Source organism: Mustela putorius, unplaced genomic scaffold, assembly GCF_011764305.1.
Source record: "Mustela putorius furo isolate JIRA1106 unplaced genomic scaffold, ASM1176430v1.1 tig00003972_pilon_pilon_pilon, whole genome shotgun sequence".
In the NCBI taxonomy this organism is placed as follows: Eukaryota; Metazoa; Chordata; class Mammalia; order Carnivora; family Mustelidae; genus Mustela; species Mustela putorius.
The window spans coordinates 21,305,821-21,328,209 of NW_025422115.1; the positions used below are offsets into that span (position 1 = coordinate 21,305,821).

At 51.1% G+C, this 22,389-nt stretch overlaps 1 protein-coding gene across 1 annotated transcript in view; it reads right to left on the reverse strand.

The window, feature by feature from the left end:
* Positions 1-530: 530 nt before the first annotated feature.
* The window catches only part of LOC123389304 (bone morphogenetic protein 7-like), a 32,508-nt gene continuing 10,649 nt past the window's right edge, over positions 531-22,389 (reverse strand). Inside the window, exon 2 of the mRNA XM_045070638.1 lies at positions 531-749. Coding sequence (XP_044926573.1) covers positions 691-749 — 59 coding nt within the window. The 3' untranslated portion in view covers positions 531-690. The remainder of the gene's footprint in view (positions 750-22,389) is intronic.

Below are 22,389 nucleotides of genomic sequence, written 5' to 3' on the forward strand. Positions count from 1 at the left end.
CCGTTCCCACTGCAAATGCTGGGACTGTCCATCAGGAGGCGCCCACAGCAACTTCCCGCCATGCCTTACTGGGGAATGGCATCCGGCCATGACAGGAGTCCACTAGCCTGAGCCCCACTGAGGCAGGGCGGGGGGGCGGGGGTGGGGTCACAGTCACCTCCGGAAGGACCGATATGCTCACTCCATGCTCTGGCCCATCTCTGAGCCTCCTGACCTCTTAGGAGACCTCGAAACCAAAGGGTCTCCAGACAGTCAAGTCTTCCAACCCAAGATCTGGGTTCCTGACCTCGTGATTCTTAGAAGGCCGAGTTCTCTCTCTGCCTGTTTATTTCTGGGTTAGAGTTTTGATCCCATTTTCTTACGGATCGCCGCCTTCACTGGTTGTCTGAGGTCATGTGCTGGGCTTCACGGTGCAGTGTAGGGCCCGGCACATGGTTGGCAGCCCGGGACATACATGGCCCGACCGCTCCGGCCCCAGCCCAGCCACCACTCCCTCCCTCCTCTGCCGCTGAGGGCAGCTCAGCACCCCTCCCCAGCACCGGTCCCAGCACCCACCTGCCCAAGTGCTCCTGCAGCACCTGGTAAACGCTGATCCGGAACGTCTCGTTGTCAAAGCGCTCCTGAATGTAGTCCTTGTAGATCCGGAATTCGGCTGCGGTCACAGCCTCCCCTTCCGGGATCTTGGAAAGATCAAACCGGAACTCCCGATGGTGGTAGCGTGGATAGAAGAACTCCTTGTCGTGCTCCCACTGGAGGGAGGAAGCACACGCCACACCAAGGGCTCATTAGTTCCCGGCTCTCACTCTCCCACCGCAGAGTCCAAGCCCACCCACGGCTGGACCCTCCTGGTGTTCACCACCCCTTCTACGCTGCCCCGCAGAAGCCTGGAGACACACAGCCTTGGCCCTGTGGTCCCCTTGAACGAGAGCAGTGACTCGGCATCAACCCTCTGGGAAGAGTGGGGCACCGACCAAGCCATCCCAGAGGCCCTGGACACACTCTGGTTCATGGTCCTGGGTTCAAATCCAGGGTCAGCCACTAACTGGCAGGCCTGCACAAGACCTGCTAATCTCTCTAGACCTCCTTTTCCTTATCCAAAAATGAGGATCATTATCCTGCATGGGTTGTTGGGAGAGCTAAGAAACCTAACACCGGCAGCTTAGCGTCTGGGAGGGCTTGACAACGGTGAGCTATGACGCGTGTAGACAGACCTCACTCTGCTTGTCATGGGGTCCCTGAGGCCCAATGGTGTTCAGCCCCAGCAGCAGGTGGGAATCACCATGGGGGCTGTGGGAAAACGCTGACGCCCTGTCTCAGTGGTGCGCTGGTCAATGTTGAGGAATTGGGTCTCTGGGACCTTATCGGTCGTGTCTGTTAGTTTCCATTTTGGCCGATTTCAAGCTCCCGAAGCGAAATCACTGAAGATGGGGGGTGGGAGGCTGACATGGGGGGCTGGGCTGTGCTCATCCCACTCTGAGCCAACTGACTCAGTATCTTTGGGGAGGGGGCCCAAAAACCCGTACTTCTTAAAGCACCCCAGATGTTTCTAACAACCGCCAGAGTTTCCAACCACGGCCTTAGACTAAAAGCAGAAAAAGCAGCGAACAGCAAGGTCGGGCGTATGGCTTTTTAAAATGACTTCAGGAGGGGCACCTGGGTGGCGCAGTGGGTTAAGCCGCTGCCTTCGGCTCAGGTCATGATCTCAGAGTCCTGGGATCGAGCCCCGCATCGGGCTCTCTGCTCAGCAGGGAGCCTGCTTCCTCCTCTCTCTCTGCCTGCCTCTCTGCCTGCTTGTGATCTCTCTGTCAAATAAATGAATAAAATCTTTAAAAAATAAAAATAAAATAAAATAAAATGACTTCAGGATAAAACAAGGCAAAGGCCTCAACTCTTCTCCTTCATACTGACAGTAAGACTAGACTGAGAGATTATGCCCATTTCATCGATAATAAATGTTAAATGGATGTAAGCCCCAAAAGAGTGTTTCTGGAAGGGGCCTGTGATTCCCGAGGCTCATGTATCCTTTGGTCCAAAACGGAGCAAGGATGAAGCTGGGAATCAAGGGCTGGAAAGATGCAGAAGGGCCAAGTTCAAGCAAGTGTGTGACATCTGCAGATACCTTTCCTCTCCCGGGAGACACAGCCCCATCTCTGCTTCCTGCCTACGGTGGGGGGACAACCAGGGATACAAGAAATAGAGGAGAAATGTGCCCAGGTCCACCTCTGGCTTCAGCTTCCTAATCCCTAGAGGCTCTCAGGCAGGGTCAGGGCTGCCCAGCTGCAGGCAGGACATGAACACCTTGGAGGAAAACTGTTCCCAACACCGGCAGCCCAACGGCCCTTCCTACAGACCTGCATTTAAAAACAACAACAACAGAACTGTTTTAAACCTTAATAATAGTTCTAAAAGATACTGGGATGAGGGCTGGGGTTGAGACGGATTATCCTCATCAGGCTGTTTCCTGTTGGGCAGACGGGGCAGGTGAAGTCTTCAAGGCCAGGGAACTCTGGCTAGGCACAGCAGTGACTCTGCCTCTGGGGAGATCTTGGGAAGTGACCTCCCCGTCTTCAGCTGCTGGAATCTTGGGCCATACGTGGAGAGCTGGCCACAGGAATGACCTCTCCAGAAAACATCCTGTGGTCACTGAAGACTGCACGTGTCCTCCTCACTTGCTCTGTCCTTGACCCCCCACCCGGAGCACGTGCCTCCTGACCCAGCCTCAGGGAAAGGCTAAGTTGGGGGACAAAGAATGCTGATGGGGGCGTCCCCAGCTTTGATTTATGCAGAAAGCGGGTAGGGTAAGGGTCTTTGTGGCAGCCTCTAGGAAGTGCAGCCCATGGTGGGGGTCAGCTGAGCCCAGGAGGGGACCTCTGAATGAGGGAGCAGAGCAAAGCGCCCTGCGTTGGTCACTGTGTTAATGCCCGGGGCCAGGCCTCTGTCCTCCTTCTCACGCCATCTTCAGGTCACCCTAAGAGGCGAGCGCAATGCCACGTTGGTAGGGGACGTACCTAAGAGCCAAGAGGGACTGACTGCCCTGCCCGGGGCCAGAGCGGGACCTCAAACCCAGACCCCGCCAAATCTTAGCCACGCCTCTCAGTGGCCACGCCTCCGGCTCTGCTAGGGCAGCTCTTAAGCCTGTGGTCAGAACTTTCTCGTTGCTACTCAGCGTACATACGAAGTGCACGCAAAATGCGTGTGTGTGCTTCTGTGTGTGTTGCCGCGAGTGTCCCGACGGGGCCTCCTCCCAGACCAAGAAACAGAATGTCGCCAGCTCCCCTTTCCTCTCCCCCAACTTCTCAAATCTCAGGTTGGTTTTGCTCGTTTCAGAATATCACAAACGGGAAATAACACCGTACATATTCTTTTGTCCGTGGCCTCTTTGATTCAACAGTGTTTGTGTGGTCCATCTGTGTGCCTGGGGACAGCCACCCAGCCCTGATGCCATGCAATAGTCCCCGCGTGGATTTCACCACGATACACATGTCCATTCTGCAGTCTGTGAGCATTCGGGTCGTTTCCAATTCAGGGCTCTCAGAGCAGGGCATTCTGGTACCCATGCGCCCCGTATCTGGTGAATGTGGGGAGGCATGGGCGAAAGTGGAATTGTGTGTGCTCCCCATCAGTCGTATTGCCGAGCCGTTCACCCCAACTATCGCCCTGGGAGCTCTTTCAGAGGGTGTCAGGAGGAATGGTGGAGAAACACAAGTTCATCCTGTTAGGGAGATGGGCCCAGTCTGGGGGCCGTCAAGGGCTTTTTTGCAAGGGCCTGGCTGAAGGCAGTAAGGCAGTCACCCCTGGAGAGCAGCTCCCCGCCAGCGAGCAGTCCGTGCACGAGCCTATGCAGTCCCCCAGCCGGGCCCCCTCACTGAGTGAGCAGCCATGACCACGCCTGAGCTGCCCCCCAGCCCCGCAGCACCCGACCTGAGGTCACCGAGGACCATCTCCTAACAAAATGGAAAGGCTGTCTTATGGCCATGATCTTGCCAGTCTTCCAGGTACCAGCATGCAGCACCTGGTTCTTCCTGCCTTCGAAAACCTCATCCTCCTGTGTGGTTCCTTCCCCTGTGAACAGCTAGCTTTTCCCCCCGACTCTCTGGCCACTCCTCGAACATCCTCTTAGTCCCATTAAAGTCCCCAGGAGCTGTGGAAGAACAGGGGAGCATCCCATGGGCCACCTCCCTCCCTGCAAGCTGACAGGCCACGTAAAGTCTCCATCTGCCTCAGTCCTGGATCCCCAGAGATGGGGGTGCAGAACCCCCCGCTTACAATGAAGAAGGTGAACAACGCAGAAGGACAAAAAGGCATATTCAGGGAGCACTTGCTCTGAATCGGCTCCTGCTCTGAAACACTCCCAGCCCGGCGGGGTGGGATTCATCCCCATTTCACGGATGAGGACTCTGAGGTACGGAGAAGCAGGTGACTTGCTCAAGGTCACAAGTTTGGTCCGTCGCTGGGCTCCAAAGCTCACACTCTTGACCTTGACCTTTCTAAAGCCAAGTGCGCTCAGCTCGAATCTGTGTCCCTACCAGCTGTGTGGTCTCAGCCGAGTGATTTAACCTCTGCATGCCTCCCCTCGTCCCAGGATAATGATAGTGGCCCTTTCTCTGTACAGAGTCGGCACTTACGGCAATATAAGTTCATGTCTGCCATTGTCATGGGGCCTCTCAAACAGGGAGGCGAGAGAATGCCATCCACGCAGAAGAAGCCTTATTCGAAGGTGGGTATTCGCATAGTTCGGCTATGACAACTGTATTTGAAAAGTATCACAGTCAGAGGTAACACTAAAGAAATGTTTGAAGGAGCAGGGCATTAACACAGGTGCAACCATTCAAGTCACACCCAGGGAAGAAAGAAAACACTGACACATAATCACAAAAATAAATCTGTAGCAGCAGGTGTATATGTAACTTCTTAAATGTAGAAGATAAAACGTATCTTAACTGTTAAGACAGTTAAGATACCAAGGTTGTAAGGTTTCTTTTGTTAACAAGATATATGCATAGCGTCAGGGTAAATTTCTTGCAAACATCTGCAGGCTCTCCCGGACATCTTCCTGCAGGCATGGCCTTCATTAATTATTTTAAGACAATGAGCAGTAGGAACCATGTTCACCTTCTGCTCTTCCTGAAACCACATCACCGTGGGTTCTAAAAATAATTTTGTAATCTATCAAAGACAGTCATTTTTTTTTTAAAGAGCAGTTCATAATTCAAAGTCCAAACCAAATTCCAAATCTCATCCCTCCAAGGCTTCCATTTTTACAGAAGCCACTCCACAGCAGGGAATCCACACCGTTTCGAGCTCAGGGGTCAAGGCAGTTCAACTGTCACCCTTGAAGTAGGTAGAAGAATGTACTTTTAGGGAGAAAATACAGCTTTCCACGTCTTTCTTACATTACCATACCTGACTACCCAGGACTTGGGTTTTTCAATAATTGTCTAGAGTTGGTATCTCCCTTTGTCCATAAAGAGAAGCTTTCCGAAAACAACCCAGACCCTGGGAAACCAGCTTTCTCTGCACCGCCCTGAACATTCCAGCACCCCACCGGCTAAGAGAGCTCACAGGCATTAACGAAGACTTTCATCTTCAAAAGATTAAAAGGGCCCAAATCCCCGAGACCAAAAGATAAGTCCAAAGAAAATGGATTCCGGAAAACACCATCCTGACAGCAACCAGCCCCAAGACTGTCCCCAGAGCCAATTCTAGTGTCATTTTACAAAAGCCTGGGATAATGACCCCAAAGCTGGTTCTGGGAGGGGTCTTTCTGGGCTGGAGGGTGTCCATAAAGGGCAGAGGCAGGTGGGAACCGGAAGCCACCCACTCGGGCGTCCCCTCCCATGACCCCTGGACATGCGAGAGGAGACCTCTGCCTCACGTACAGCCCCAGAGTTCTGCCTCCTCTCAGCATCTGAGCGCCTCCTCCCACTGACATGACACAGAAGGGACAGGCATAGCTCTCACTAAGTTAGCGTCCTCTGAACGAAGGGGTATGATAACCAAATGGATCTTGCCCTGTAGACCTGCCGGGGCAGCACAGATTTAACCAGCACCGAAGCATAGGTATTGAGAATCGTGCTTTGTAGAACTATATTTAACCCTGTAAAATGAGGGCGTATGGGTGCCCCAATATATTTATACTATGTCCATACTAGTCATACACCCCAGAATACAATAAATTCGTACAGGTGCGAGAAAACAGGCATAGAAGGTATCGTATTTCTTTTGCTCCTGCTGGGCAGACAAAGAAGCTGCAGGACTAACCAGTCGCTGTCATGCCACAAGTAGGTGATGTGACTGTACCACCTCTTTCTCTTAGAAAGCCTCACTGGGGCTCTCTCTGTCATACCACGTGGTCCCAAGGGAGCTACCATCTTGTCCCGTGACCCTTTTATACAGAGCTGAGGCATGGGAGGGAACAAGCCCCAAGCTGGGCCAAACGCGGGATGTTTTTTATTTTCCTCACACCTGCTGCTAAACAGCCCCTGTTTGTCGTCTCTGCCTTGAACTCTAAGGGTGTAAGTTAGGACTGTGGGCCGCCACGTGCCCCTGCTGTGCAGAGGAAGCTGGCCCGTGAGAAGGAAGATGCCAGGCAGTGGGGCACGGACACCAGCCTTGAGGAGGGAAGCCTCTCAGGCTTGATCCTTTGGTGGGGGGATCCCCATCCTTCCTGAAATTTGGGGTTTCAGTTCTTTCAGTCTGTGGGTTACGTGGAACCCCTCAAACAAGTCCCCTTTAAGCTCACTTGGAGTGAGGGTTTGCAACTTGACAGACCGCAACCTACCATTTGCAACCAAAGCTGTTCTGCACAAAATAATCACGAGCCCAGTAATATTCCACACCTGGAAATGGATGGGCGGGGAAACACATCCAGGCGACTGTGGTTACCTCCAAGTGACCATTTGCCAGGAAAGCTGCATTCTTTAGACTTGGATAATTTCCAAACAAAAGATGACTCCACTTTTCATATATATATATATATATATATATATATATATAAAATTTATTTTACAGAGAGAGACACAGCAAGAGAGAGAACACAAGCAGGGGGAGTGGGAAAGGGAGAAGCAGGCTCCCCGCTGAGCAGGCAGCCCGATGCGGGGTTTGATCCCAGGAAGCTGGGACCATGACCTGAGCCAAAGGCAAACACTTAACACCTGAGCCACCCGGGTCATCCCCAAGATGACCCCTCGACCGAGCAGAAAGCAATGACTGACCCCATCATGAACCCCCAGTGCCCGGCACAGCCTGACACACGTAGGGCTCCATAAGGCGACTGGATTGAATATATTACTCTCCATGAAAATTCCTTCTAGCCTTTAAATAACATGCATACAGTAAAGCTACAAACCAAAGCTTGATTAACTATCTCAACACAAACGTACCCAGCACGGGAAATGGTACATTCATTCCTCTGACCGTAGATACCTCTGGGGCCCCTTCTGGACACAAGCCGCTCCTTCCCAAAGGTGACCGCCAGCCCAACACCTGATGCCACAGACTCAGTTCGCCCGCCGAGCGCTTACCCTTCTGTGTCTGTGTCCGCCTGGTTGTCTGTAGTGGTGATCATTCATTTCCGCTGCTGTGTAGAACCCCGTGGCGTGAGTGGGCCACAGTCTATTCTCTGATGGGCCTTTGGATAGTTTCGCGTTTGGGACTGTTATAAACTGGGCTATGAGGAACATCCTTGCGTGTGCCTCTCGGTGACCACATTTCTATTGGGTAAATACTTTGAAGCAGGAGGTCAGAGGGCAGGAGAGCATGGTCATCTTTAGTATATGCATCTGACCATTTCCACGTCAAGAGTTTAGGGGTAGCAGGCAATGGGACCAAAGGAGACACAGTCCCTAAAGGAACAGTTCATTTTAGTTTATTCTAGCAAACCCCAGTGTATTTGTTTAGGTACGAGGGAGTTCACGGGGAAAGTGTTGAGTGCAGTCTTGAAGAAGGTTGGAGGTTGACCAGCCCCAGAGAAAAGGCAGAGGAAATAGACTGGTCCCCAAAAGCTCCAGTTATGAACCCCTTTCATGACGATGAGGCTCTGGGAACCAAGAGAACCAACCAAAGACCATAATATAACCAGAAGCTAGAACTGAGCTTTCAAGGACCCTTGACTGCTTAAGATTCCATGTCCCAGATCCTCCCGCCAATCCTGATTTAACTCCAAAATTTCCAATTCAGGCTTCCTTCTTTCTTACATGGATGCAATTCATCCAGAAGGTTCTGGCACATGCCAGAATTCACTGGAGCTGACTGTGACCATGGCAGCTGTCGGAAGGCAATTTATGGTCCCACAGCTTCAAGGATGTGAACCTTGATGATGACTTTTCATTCATTCAAAGATTTACATGGCAAGATGAAGGAGCTTGAAAAAGTTGGCAGGGGCATGACATAAACTGGGAGCTCTGGAAAATGGACCAGACATACCCAAGTACTCTAACAGGAAAATGTTCTTTCGGGAACACGAGTGCTGACACAGGTCTGCTACAGAAGAGAGGACACCTTCCGAAAGGCAAAGGAAAGGACTATCACGTAAGAGTCTAAAATAACAGATGCTCCCAAGAAAATATCTCCGTGTCTCTTCACACCCTCAAGCCCTTCTTGACCACCCCAGAGAGGTGTGAGAGCCCTCTGTCATCGTGCAGTGGGACAAAGACAGATAAAAGCCCAGTCAGATTGCAGCTTTGGGGACATCTGGATGGCTCAGTCTGGTAAGCATCTGCCTTCAGCTCAGGTCATGATCCTAGGGTCCTGGGATCGAGTCCCATATAGGGCTCTTTGCTCAGCGGGGAGCCTGCTTCTCCTTCTGCCTGCTGCTCCCCCTACTTGTGTGTACTCTTTCTCTCTGGCAAATAAATAAAATCTTTAAAAAAAAGAAAAAAAAGAAAGGATTGCAACTCTGTCAGCTGCCTGACCCCTGAGCTGGCTAATGGCTACTGTTTTTTCTATTTGATTCTTAACTGAGGTACCATATACATAAGACTTACCATCTTCACCATTTTTGTAGTTCAGTCATGTTAAATACATTTACAGCACCATGCAACCAATATCCAGAACTCTCTTAATCTTGCAAGACTGAAAGATGCATTAAACGAGCCCCCATTCTCCACCCCCAGCCCCTGGCACCCACAGTTCCATTTTCTGTCTCTGAATTCAACTCCTCTAAGGACCTCCCACCAGAGGAATCCTATAGCACTGATCTTTTTGTGTCTGGCTTGTTTCCCTGAGCATCCTGTCCTCCAAATTCATCTACACAGGAGCATCTGACATCTGTCAGGATTCCCTCGCTTTTCAAGGCTGAACGGTATTCTGTTGTGTGTACAGACCATGTTTGGTTTATCTGTTAATCTGTCGATGGACACTCAGGTTGCTTCGACCTTTTGGTTACTATAAATAATGCCCCTATGAACACGGGGAGGCAAACATTTCCTTGAAGCCCTGCCTTCAATTCTTTCGGGTCTGTATCTAGAAGTAATTGTCGGTCCATAGGGTAATTCTGTTTTTAATTTGTTGAGGAACTGTCACACTGTTTTCCACAGAGCTGCACTATTTCACAGTCCTCCCCAACGCTACACAAGGGCTCCAATTTCTCCACATCCTCACCAACACGTGCTGACTTGTTATTTTCTGAGGTTGGGTTTTGTTTGGAGAGTAGCCACCTGAATGGGGGTGAGTCACAACTATAAAGGCCCTCTCACTGTCCTGAACATCACATCACATGTGTCACACACGACATCTCACTGACCCTTGTAAAAATCCTACTCAGAGGTAGGCACATGAATCGTGCCCCTTTTGCAGATGGAAACACTGAGGCTCAGAGCCGTAAAATGACTTTCCCACAGCCACACGACTGGTCTGAATACCCACATGGTCTTCACCACTCCGCCATGCCGACTTGCTCCCTGACACTGGACGCCACCGCAGACGTCATAGCCACGGAGACAATCAGGTAAGGACAACTCTAGAGTATCGGAAGCTCTTGGCACACATGTGAACTCAAGAGTAACCTTAAAAGTTGCACTCGGAGAGTAAAGACTGCATTCGATTCAGGTGCCTCTTCGCTTTGCAAGTTTTGCTCCTGCCCAAGGTCAAAGTCGCCCTGGAGACAGGGTGACAGCTTGAAGACGGCATAGCATGCATCCGTCTCCCCATCCTCTGCCCTCCCTATCCCCCCACATCGGGGTTGGGGGCAGGGCCCTGCCTGGCGGAGGGCACACAAGCAGCATTGTCTCCCTGCCCCTGGACTGCTGCTTCAACTCTCGAACTTTCCACCAAATACTTGGGCTGCCAACAAGACCACCTGGAGTCCCAGCGCCAGGCGCTCCGAGAGGGTCTTCGCAGACACTGCCTCCTTGTTAGATGGCCAGAGACGCAGGCGCGGAGGCGCGGCCGCTGGCAGGCCCCGCATTTGTCATCGGTGCCGCGGCACAGATGTGGGGTGGGGGTGGGGCAGGGGAATTACTGTACCACAAGATTAAACACTTCATGTCAACATGTGCACAGTATTGCTCGAACAATGTTATCATTGTGAATTGAATGGACCAAAGGGTTTAGGGCATGGGGTGGAGAGAGGGGAAAAAAGATGGGTTTAATTATCTCTAGGGCTGAAGCCAGTTGTTTGCCTAAAAAGACCCAGACGCTGGTAGAGCTCAAAAGAAAAATGAGCTGTAAGCAAATGTCGATCTCTCTGCCATCGACCAAGGGCAGCCATTCCTCATTCACAGGCAGCCCATCTCCGCGGATGGAGGAAACCAGCCCCCAGGGATCCCTGGGTCCCAACCCCATCCCCAACTACAAAGGAGGGAAAAGAATGGAAACTAGCTACAATTTTCAGCTCAACTAGTAATTCTCAACTAGGGGTGATTTTCTCCTCCCCACCCCCCAAAACCCCACTGAGGGCTATTGGGCAATGCTTGGATTCATTTTTGTTTGCCGGGACTCAAGGGGTGTGTGCTACTGGCGTCTAGTGGGTGGAGGCCGGGGACATTGCTAAACATCCTACAAAGCCCAGGACAGCCCCCCTCCCGCAGAGAATGGTCCAGCCCCACTGTCAGTCATGCCCAGCTGAGAATCCCCGAGCAGACGGACAAACCTCAAGAGAGTCTGGGAACCTGGGTTTGGGCCGCATCTGGGCTCTCAGCGAGGTGGGTGGGGTCCCAGTTCTTGCCCCTGTAACAAAGGGATGGATTTCCCTGGTCTTGCCTGAGCTTCCATTACATCATACCATAGAAAGTCACCCACATTCTACTGATTTTGACCTATCGATGGTTCAGCCTAATACCTCCAAACCAGGATTATACATCCATGCCTCTGGTGTGACAGCCCCGAGCCACATATGTTTACTGGGCACTTGAGAGGCGGCTGGTGTGGCTGGGAGGTGGTTTAAGTGTGCTCTGGTGTTCGATCTAAATCTAAACGGCCACATGGGGCTCGTGGCTCCCGCCTTGCACAGCACAGATGCAGAACCTGTCTGTCATGGTAGAAAGTTCTTGGGGAACTTAAAGCAATGCTCTGTGGCATCCCTGTGCTGACTTCTTAAAGCAACAAGATATAGGGAGAGCTTGTCGCAAGCCAGGGTCCGAATACACGTTCTCAGAGGCACAAGGGGAGGGTCCCCTCCCCCCACGCCGCCCACCAAAGTCATCTCCATTGTGAGAAATGCCACAGAAGCAATGAGAATTTAATCCTGGAGCTGTGTGTGAGGCCTGGGCTGGACGCTGGTGGTTCCAAGGCTCTCAGTTCTATCTGTAAACGGGCATGATGACTGCCCCCTGCTCTGGGGGTAGGACCACAGGGAACCTGTCCGTTGGTGAGTGACATCACACGGAATAATCAGCAGACACATCAAGTTCGAGAACACGGGGCAGGGGCTCTGCGGCAGGTCCAGTCCGGCACCCCAGCCCCTTCCCTCTCACTGAGCTGGGCTCAAGTGGATGGCCACAGTCCCACAGGGCCACCGTCCCTTCACAGCCCCTCCCCACCAGCCCATTCCATGTCCCTCCCAAACTTAACTGCTCTGATTATTGTACTGGTTGGCCCGCTAACCTGTCTACGACCTGTCTTCTCGTCTACGTCCTCACCAAGAGTACACAAACTGAGTTAGGGCACAGAACAAAGGCTTCGACCGTGGAGCGGGGCTAGAGTGGGAGGCCTGGCTCCAACGCCCGCGGGGGGCTTAGCAACTTACTTCTTTCTCACCTGTAAGACGGGAGGATGGGAATACTTCCTCCGCGGGGTTGCTGGTGGGTCAAAACAGACCAGGGATTTGCAGACCAGTGTGCGCCAGAACCGTCTGGGAGCTCGTTCACACAGAGACCACAGGGCTGAGGCCCCGCATTTTTCATTCAGGGGTAGAGCCTAAGAACCGGCATTTCTAACACACTCTCAGGAGATGCTGACAGTCTGGGGACCCCACTTCGAGAAGCCCTGGCACGGGGGCTGTCTGGCTCGCTGGCACACAGGGAGGTCCTGAAAGACAGTAGCTGTCACTGTTTTGTTGTGTTCGCCACTGTTTCATCTGCTGTACCCACTTGCGTGGCCCGTGGCAGAGTCCCAAGTATCTTAGCAAAGAGTGTCCAGAAACTTCCCCCACGGGAGCCCTTGCCTCACTCAGCTCAAGAGGCCGTAGAAAGCTGGGGCTCAGGTGGGCCAGGGGGCTTGACGGCTTGGGTTGGAACATGGGTTCTGCCGATCGCCAGCAGGACTCAGGACAAGTTAATCCATCTCTGGGACGCTCAGTGTTCCCCTTCTATTAAATGGAGACATGAAGGAGCCTTCGGTTATGAGGCTCCCTGAGAATTCGAGGACACAGAAGGCAGCAATCACGGGGCATGGCGGGGGCAGGGGGGGACCCTGCCCAGAGAAGACCCCAGGAGTGGCTGGCGGCGGCGAGAGGAGCTGCTGCGGGACAGGAGGGTGCTTCTCCAGACCTTCCCCCAGAGCAGTCACAGACGCCTGGGTCAGCTGGGCAGGCACAGCTGGTTTAAGGTATTTTAGAAGCAAATCAAATCAAATGAGAATTTATAATCCTTCCTGAGGTCTGGGTTCCATCAACCCAAACTCATTAGGCCCTGGCTGTGCAGGTGCAGCTAAGGAAGACATTGTTCTGCATTTCCTTCACGCTGGGCTCCCATCTCCCTTTCAAAATAAGAGTTTCTCCAAAGCCCTGTACCCGAACCGAAACACCACAGAGCCATATGCACTCGTTCTGCACACAGGGTGATGTGGGGGGTGTGCAAAGCCTGTCCCGGGGACTGGCAGGGGAGGTTTGCTGGAAAACTCACAATCCTCAAGAGCTGACCCACTTGATATCACATTTTCAAGTTTTGGGGGGTTTTTTTGGTTTTTCCTTTTTTTTTTTTTAAAGATTTTATTTATTTATTTGACAGAGAGCGATCACAAGTAGGCAGAGAGGCAGGCAGAGAGAGAGAGGAGGAAGCAGGCTCCCCGCTGAGCAGAGAGCCCGATGCGGGACTCGATCCCAGGACCCTGAGATCATGACCTGAACTGAAGGCAGCAGCTTAACCCACTGAGCCACCCAGGAGCCCCCCCGCTTTTTTTTTTTTTTTTTTTGGTTTATTTTTAAGTAATCGCTATACTCAACGAGGGCCTCAAACTCATGACTCCAAGATCAAGAGTCACAGGCTCCACGGACCAAGCCAGTCAGATGCCCCGATCTTCGAATTTTCAACAAGCTGAGCTGGGATTCCCAAGCTGAACTACCAAAACATCCTCAAAACCACACTGTTGTCCCCTGAACCCATTTCCGGTAAGGGAAGGAGAATCCATCATCAAAAACCGAAGAATGGCTTGGAAATCTCTGACACGTGGTCAGTAGAGATGCTGACGACTTACAGAGTGGAAAAACAGTTCGAAGTGGGATCATCTTACAAATCACTGGAAACGACCAGTAGTGACTTAAGAGAATTCCTGCACAATTCAATGTATATGAAGTTTAAAAACAGACAAGACTAAATCTAGGCCATTAGAAGTTAGGACAGCGGTCACCCTCCGGGAAGACGCCAGGGGTCCTAGGAGCCGATTGTGCTCTGCTTTTGGCTTCGAGCGCCGTTCTGTGCCCGTCCTGTTTCCATGTCAATAAACCATGTTCACAGTAAACGTGGGCTGGCTCTGTTCCCCTTCCGTTCAACACAAGAAGTATTTGTCACCATATGCCCTCTATTGTAAGAGCCGTGATTAATGTCATGGCAGCTCTTGGGGGCAAAGCATCTCTATCAATTTTAAGACATTTGGGTTTCAGAAACACTGATCATCAAAGAAATGGGGGATGATGGGGTGCCTGGGTGGCTCAGTGGGTTAAGCCTCCGCCTTCGGCTCAGATCATGATCTCATGGTCCCAGGATCGAGTCCCGCATCGGGGTCTCTGCTCAGCAGGGAGTCTGCTCTCCCTCTCTGACTATTTGTGTGCTCTCTCTCAGTCAAAATAATTAATTAATTAATTTTGTTTTTAAAAAAAGGAAAGAAATGGGGGATGATCCCTAGAGCAGAGTTCTGTGGCCTCCTCCTGCCCTCACAAATGACCTGCTGTTTACTGACCTGCTCCACACCCATCTTTTGAGCCCGAGGAGCACTTCAGGATCAAGTTTAAGAGGCAGGGCTCAGAAAGCGGACCTCCAAATTTAAATTCACTTCCTGGTTGTGTATCCTGGACCAGCTACTTCTCTGTGCTCAGTTTCTCTGGTCTATAAAACAGGAAGGATAAGAACGGTCCCCACCTGAAATGGTTTTCATGAAAATTCACTACGTTAATTTAGGTAAAGAGAATGGGGATGCTTGGCCCACAGTAAGCCCCTGACACATGTCACCGACTTAGATTATTATCACGACGGTTAACAAAGCTCTAATTGAATAGTTGATACCATCTCCAACCCCTCTCCGACCCAGCCACAAGGGAGCAGAAGCTGACTCCCAGCTATCTTAGTTATGTAGTGTGACCCACCTTCTAGACCCAACTGATACATGCATGAACATGTGATTCAAGGTGTCAAAGAGTCTCTCCCAGAAATTTTAATTGGGTGGAGTAGGTCAGTCGTGTCATCAAAAACCCAAGTTTCTTCTGTCTCTGGCTCTGCCATTATCTACATGTTGATATTTACATGTTGCCTCATGATCACAAGACAGCTGCCATGACTCCAAACATCACATCTTCACAGAACCACATTCAAGGCAGAAAAAAAAAGAAGACGAAGAGCACAGAGAGTTCTGTTTGCTCAGCTGTCACTCATCTGGAAGCAAAATATTTTTCAGATGAACCACCTCCTACCCCATTCCTCCCCTAGCAAATTTCCTCTTATGTCTCACTGGTTAGGACAGCATCCTTGTGGCCATTCCAACCTGCTGGGAAAGCAACTGTGTGGCTAGCCAGATAGCTGTAATTACAAGGTGCCGTGGGTGGCCTTCTTTCTGCCAATCAGCAGGGGAGCAGAGGAACCCAGTGGGGCAGAGAGGCAGGAGGGGGCTGTGCAGGGACAGATGAGGGACACAGAGAGAATAACACTTGGACTCTCTACAGACTAGCAAGTTGCCGGCGCATCCTGCCCACAGGTTTGGGGATGCATTGATTTCCTTTTTTTTTTTTTTTTTTTTCATTGAAGCTAGTTTGAATAGACTTATTTTGCCCCCAACCAAAGAATTCTGTTACCCTCGCTGCCCAAAAGTAATCCCTAAAAATATCTTCTGCCTCCTTTTCCGCCGATCCTCAATTCTGTACCTAAGGATGTATTCAGATCCTCACACCTTAGTCTCTTGCAAACTAGCAGAAACAACCCAGGCGCCCAGAGCCCACCTCCTGGAAATAAGTTGTTTCGGGCTCTCAGCGTACACACAGGGTTCCACTAGGACAGGCAGGCCTCCCCATCTCCAGCAGCTCCCCACCCTCGCCTAGCAAACAATGTGACACAGATTCTTCCGATGCCTTGAGTATCTTGATCTATTCGTTCTCTACCCAGAGGGAAACAGGAGCCACCTGTCCCCCAAGCCAAGCTCAGACCAAGCCCAGCCCAGCCTCTGCTTCCTCCCAGGGCACAGTGACTCCTGACCTTCTTAGGTCTTTTCAAATACTTTGGCCCCTTGTCTAAGGAGATCAGGAGGGATGAGCTGATAAAGTTTGTTTTCTGCAAACAATTAGCTGCGGGGTAGAGTCCTCTGAGGACTGAAGCTGTACTGACTTACAGGTTTGAGTTTAAAGAGAAGCTCAAGTGTCTTGGTGAGCTGCAGAGGGTCTGAACTCACGTCAGCACGCCGCACTATTATTTGGAGACCAGAAACCAGCTTAGGGCCCCTCCCTTTCTGTCACATAGAGGAGCAAAATCACACGTGCAAATAACTTCTGTAAATCAAACTATGTAGCACATGGGCAAGGACAACAAAGAGAAACAATTCAAATAATCTGAAAGTGGCTACCCCACAACCACTTCCAACCCACTTTTCCCTCTCCCGCCTCCCATTGTATTGGCCAAAGGCCAGTTTCATACGTTCCCACCCTCCTTTGCAGCAAAAGCTGGCCTTAGGAACCAGCTGGGTTCATGGGACTTAAAGAGAAGTTTTTTAGAGGCTTGTAAGAAATGAAGAGCTAGGCAATCCAGGAGAGCTCTTTGAACCTATCCCCTTTTTCCTGCCTTGAACATGAAATTGTGTGAGGATGTGATGTCTGGGGCTATAGCAGCCATTTTGTAACCATGAAGTAATGGGCATGAGGACTTTGAGGATGGTTGAAGGTAAGGCATACATTTCACATATACCTGAGTGATTATCACTGAGCTACTACCCCACACTTGGCATCACCTCCCTCATTTCTTACTGTTATGGGAGATAATGACATGTTTTTAACACTGAACCCACTGATAGGCAGGTGTTCTGTGACTTAGAACAAGTTCTAAATGAGACATCATTCCTTTCCACTGAAGCAGGGAGCCGGCTTTGGGAAGCATAGACCTTGCAGCATCCACTGTCCTTGAGGGCGGTGCCAGTAGTTAAAGATAAGTATTTGAGTCCACGATGGGCCCTGAACCTGAACCAAGCACTTCCCCTCATGTGCAATGGAAGCAGGAAAACTGGCCCCGGGTCTTCGCCCAAAGACACAGTGTGTGTATTTCTGGTGTGGCTTCTTAAGGGATTTCAAGGATAATTTTCACTCTGCTCAACTTCTGTGCACTGCCTTCAGCCTAGCTCCCTTGGAAGAGGTGACAGCAACATCACACTTTTTTTCAAACTCCCATGCCTCTTGTCAAAACCTGTGAAGTGGAAGGAGGGGGGCGGGTGGGCACCTGGGGGGCTCCGTGGTTGAGCGTCTGGCTCTTGGTTTTGGCTGAGGTCATGATCTCAGGGTCGTGGGATCGGGCTCAATGTCCTGCTCCCTGCTCAGCAGGGAGTCTGCTTCTCCCTCTCTCTGCCCCTCCCCCAACTTGCATATTTGCTTGCTCTCACTCACTCTCCCTCTCCAATAAATAACATCTTAATAAATAAATAAATGCACCTTTTAAAAAATCTGTAACGGGAGTTGAGTAAAAAAAGTATAATTTTTAAAATGTGAAGTCACCTACAAATATGCAGTCTCACACAGGAGGGCCCCGAGCAGGGTTGGGAGAGGGATTCACAGGCATCCCGGACAGCTGCTGCCTGCAGACCCGTCAGCATATCAGGGGCTCACCCATCACCTTGCTCAGGCTCACGGAAGGGCCTAGAAGAGTGCTCCAAAGGCAGCCCCCGGGAGGGGCCCCCATTTGCTGAGAGCTCCCTGTTACTATCTGGGCTGGTCCCACAGGCCCCAAGGTCTGAGCCACCCCACCTTACAGGGACACTGCTAGGGACTGAACTGGGCCCCCAAATTCACCTGCTGGAGCCCTAAGCCCAAAATGATGGGACTAAGAGATGAGTCTTCAGGAGATACGAGGTTTAGATGAGGTCATGAGGGTTGAGGTCCCCTGCCGGAGCCAGTGTCCCCACGGGAAGAGGAAGAGGTGGGAGCTCCAGCTCCCCGCCTTGCGAGGATGCTCGCAGCGGGTCCACAAGCCAGGGAAAGAGACAAACCCAACTCAGACCTCCAGCCTCCTGCACTGTGGGGAAATACATGTCTGGGCTTTAAGCCCCCCAGGGTAAGGTACTCTATTCTGGTCCAAGCTGACTGAGGCAGAAACTGAGGCCCTGAGCGCTGCAGTGCTTCCAGTGACCCGCCTGAGGTCACACACTGTCCCCAAAGCTGGGCGAGTGGCTGGTCTTCCCTGACCTCCCCTCTCCTCATGCGTAGTAACAAAGGTGGGAATCGTGCTAGCGGCTGCTGTGGAGAGGCCCTCACTTAAAAAGGAGAAATGTCAGGTATTCAGATCAAAAAATGAGGGGACACAGGAAATGCCACCCCATGGAATTCTATATCAATGGAGTTCCAAAAATAAAAATCAAAAACCAAATACAGGTGCAATTTTACGGTGAATTTTTCATTAATTCATGAAGAGTGGGCCTGCCCACAGTAAGTGCGTACATCTGAGGGGTTGCTGGTGGCCTGAGCTGGTGCCAGGTCTGATGATGGTTTGGTGTTTCCTTCAAACCTGCATCGATAAATACAGATTGGAACCAGCCAGAGGCAACTTGCTTGGATAGCAGGACTTGTCCTAAGGGAACCAGCTTCCCGGTTTGATCGTTTTCTGTGAGCACCGTCAAGTTTCCCGCCTCTCTGTGGGCTACACAGCTAGCGGCAGACCCCAGCCCTGCAGAGCTCAGCGTGGGGGACACACGCACACCCCGCTGTCACCCCCAGAAGGAGCCGGTGGCGTCCCCTGCCCAGAATGCCCAGAGGAGCTGCCCCCACTAGGAGTGACCACATCACTGTCGGCAGTAAGGGTCCTGGGCACCTCACATCCCTCGGGCACCGTGCCTGGCTCTCCTCCTGCCTCCGCACTGGGGACCCCCCAGAGCTGCCCAGGAGCCAGGCGCCGCTACTGACCCAGAAGAGGAAACGGTCACGCACAGTATTATCACCCGCCCAAGCTCACGAAGCTACAAGGGGCAGAAGTGGGATTTAGACTCAAAAGGTTCTGACCCAGAGCTGGTCCTAACTACCACCTGAGATGTCTGAGGAGAACTGGGGAGGTGGGGTGTGGAGAGCAGGCTACAAGGACCAAGCAAATTTAGGGGGAGCCTAAAAGCGCCTTCATAGGGATTCACGGTGCACACCTCCCAGTCCAGAGGCCGAGAAGCCATCAGAGAAGCAATCTGCGTAAATCAGAGTTTCCTCAAGCGAGGAGGAGCCCCTCTGCATGGCCAGCAGGACAGACGGTGCATTGTGTCGCTGATCATCTGCAGAGCGACAAAGAGGGGGTGGGTAACACTCGGGATTTTTTCATTTTTATCCCTTCCCAGGTAGAGGGTACGGACAGTCGAAAGGTCAGCAAACTTTTTTTTTTTTTAAGATTTTATTTTATCTTTGTGAGAGAGAGAGAGATCGAGCAGAGGGAGGGTCAAATGGAGAGGGAGGAGTAGACTCCCTGCCTAGCAGGGGCCTGACATGGGGCTGGATCCCAGGACCCCCAGATCATGACCTGAGCCAAAGGTAGACACTGAACCGACTGAGCTCCCCAGGCGCCGCGGGCTGACCTCCGTAACCCACCAGATAGGAAGTATTCCAAGGCTCTGGAGAGCACAGACTCTGTGGCAGTGACCCCACTCCCGCCACAGGGGGAAAGCAGACGCCAACAATACATCAGTGCTCATGTCCCCAGTCAAGCCTTACAGAAGCTGGAATTTGAATTTCATCTAACTTTCAAATGTCGTGAACTAGTATTCTTCTTTTGATCATTTATCATCCTTTAAAAAATTACATAAAAACCAGTCTTGCTCCCAGGCTGTGCAAACACAGACGGAGGTTCAAATTTGGCTTGTGGACCGTGATCTAAAGCCAGCAGCTTTCACTGCTGGAAGCAGGTCTGGAGAGAGCTACGGTGGCCATGGCCATGGCAACACATGGCTTCTGTGCTCCCCACCACCCCCGGTAAATTACCTGCAGACAGAGGAGGCCAGGTAAGAGAGGTTTTTGCCCTAATTCCTCCCAAGGGACAAAAAAAGAGAAACCACTTTGGTGAGTGTGTTTCATAACCTTTTAGTATCATGGGGCAAAAGGCACTGGAAGACTGTTCTGGTTCCCAGGAGGTGATGCTGCTCTGTAGAGATGTGACCTCCATCTCTGTCCCTAGAATGTTGCAAACCCAGGCCGCACTGTGTCCCAGCAGAAGGCTCACATTCTGATTGCAATCTGTGTTCCTTTCAACCGGAAAATAATCCATTCATCTAGAAAAGCCGGCTTCCCCCAGTTATTGCCATGTACCAATGGTTTGAACCAAAGGCTCTCAAATCAATTTCCAACTTGGAGGAAAGCTACATTAAACCAGCGGTTCACCACTGGGGGCAATTTTGCTCCCTGCCCCCCCTTCACCCCAGGGCAGGGGGACACTGACAATGTTGGGAAACGTTCTTGGCTCTCACGGCGTTGGCTTGGGGTGCCCCTGGCATCTGGCGGGTAGGAGCCTGGGATACTGCCCAACATCTTGTAACACACAGGACAGCTCTCACAACGGAGAACTGGTCTGGCTAAAAACGGAGGCGTGTCAAGGCTGGGAAACTCTGCCCTAAACTACCTAGAAAAGGCATTTCCCAGTTCTTGGGCTGAGCCACAAGAGAACCAGAGACTTCTGGAACCTCTTTCCCATCCCCCCCCATCACCACCACCAAGCATATTAAGACGACAAGGAGCTCAGGGTTCAAGTTGGTATAAGGCAAGTCGCTTCATTTATTGTTTCCTCCTAAAGGAAATGACCAACTGGTGCCTCTACCCTATAAACGTTTACTAGCCCGGGAAGGTTTGGGGGCCCCACTGCCATTTTTAAGGGCTTCTCTTTCAGCAAATGTTAGGTCAAGTCAGTCAGACAGTGGAACCTGAGAGAGGGGAAGATGGTGGGGGGCATTTTACAAAGTTCAGGACCGGGAGGAAAACCGAAAGACCTGACACGACCTCCCCGCCCTGTCTCTCGTGCTCATAAATGAATGTCTGCCTCACACGGGGCATCTTATGAACGGGGCAGAAAGAGTTTTAAAGGTCTCGAGGCACGGCTGCTTGGGGTTTTCACTCGCCAGCTGAGTCCCCGTCGCTCTTGTGGGGCTGGAGATTGATGAGTTATTGGTCCTTGGGGCATGAGACCCTGAACACACTCCCAGACTGGGTCTCTGGGAGGCTTTCCGGGTACCTTGGACTTGGGAAAAAATGTAATCACAAAGAAGAACACAGAAGAAAATGCAACAAATATTCAGGTACCGCAGCTGAGAATTAACAAGAGTTAATAACCTGGTTGCTTCCTTTGTGATAAACTTTTTCTTTTAGAATCGTTTCAGATTTACGGAAACGTTGCAAAGACAGTGCAGAGTCCCAGAGCACCCTCAGCAGATTGCCCCAGCGCCAACCCCCCCCCCCCCCAAGGCCATGGGACACTTGTCAAAGCGGAGAAATGAACATCAGTGTTCGTTTCTCCTTACTAGTAACTAAACTCCACATTGTTTTTCAGATTGCACCAGTTTTTCCACGGCTGTCCATGTTCTGTTCCAAGAACTGATCCAGGATACCACAGTGTACTTCCTAATGGTTTCTTATTAAGGGAAGGAAAACCTGAAGGGAACAGTCAGTTTACTTAAAATTTCTCCCCAATCGCATTCTCGCCCTCCTCTGTCCCCCTCCCCAGAGGCAGCTGGTGTGAGTCCAGCAGCCCCTGGTATGTTTCCCGCATGAAACTAACTGTGTACGAAACCACTAAGGACATAGAATATTATCAGGGGCCGTCCTGAGTGTGTGTTTTGACACAGTGAAAAATGGTTACACCTTAAACATCCTTCTGCAACTTGCTTCCTTCCTCTTGACATTGTTTTGAATCGGTATTGATACATAAGAAAGAAGACTTTTGATTCCCTTCTGGTTTATTATAAACTCATAAATAAGTTTAATACAAATCTATTTCTCCAAACCCCTGCTCATGGACATTTAGACTGTGGGTGATTTCATACTATTACAAACTATGCAATATTTATTCTGGTACCTTCATGGTCTCTTCTCCAGTGCCTTGAGGTATTACTATTAAACGACCAATCTCTAGTCTCTGGTTCCTCTTGAGATCACATAAACTACCCATCTCTAGCTACCTCTGGGATTTCCCGCATCGGAGGAGCATGTGAGGCATAGAGGAGCCCCAGTACGTGGTACTCAGGACCCTGGGCCCTGACAATTGTTTGAAGTCATAGAGATGGAGAAGGAGGGGTTATCGTAAGCAGGATGGATAGCGGAAGAAAGGTCCACACTGCTCATCTCTATATCCACCTTCAGTGCTCCAAGTCACAATG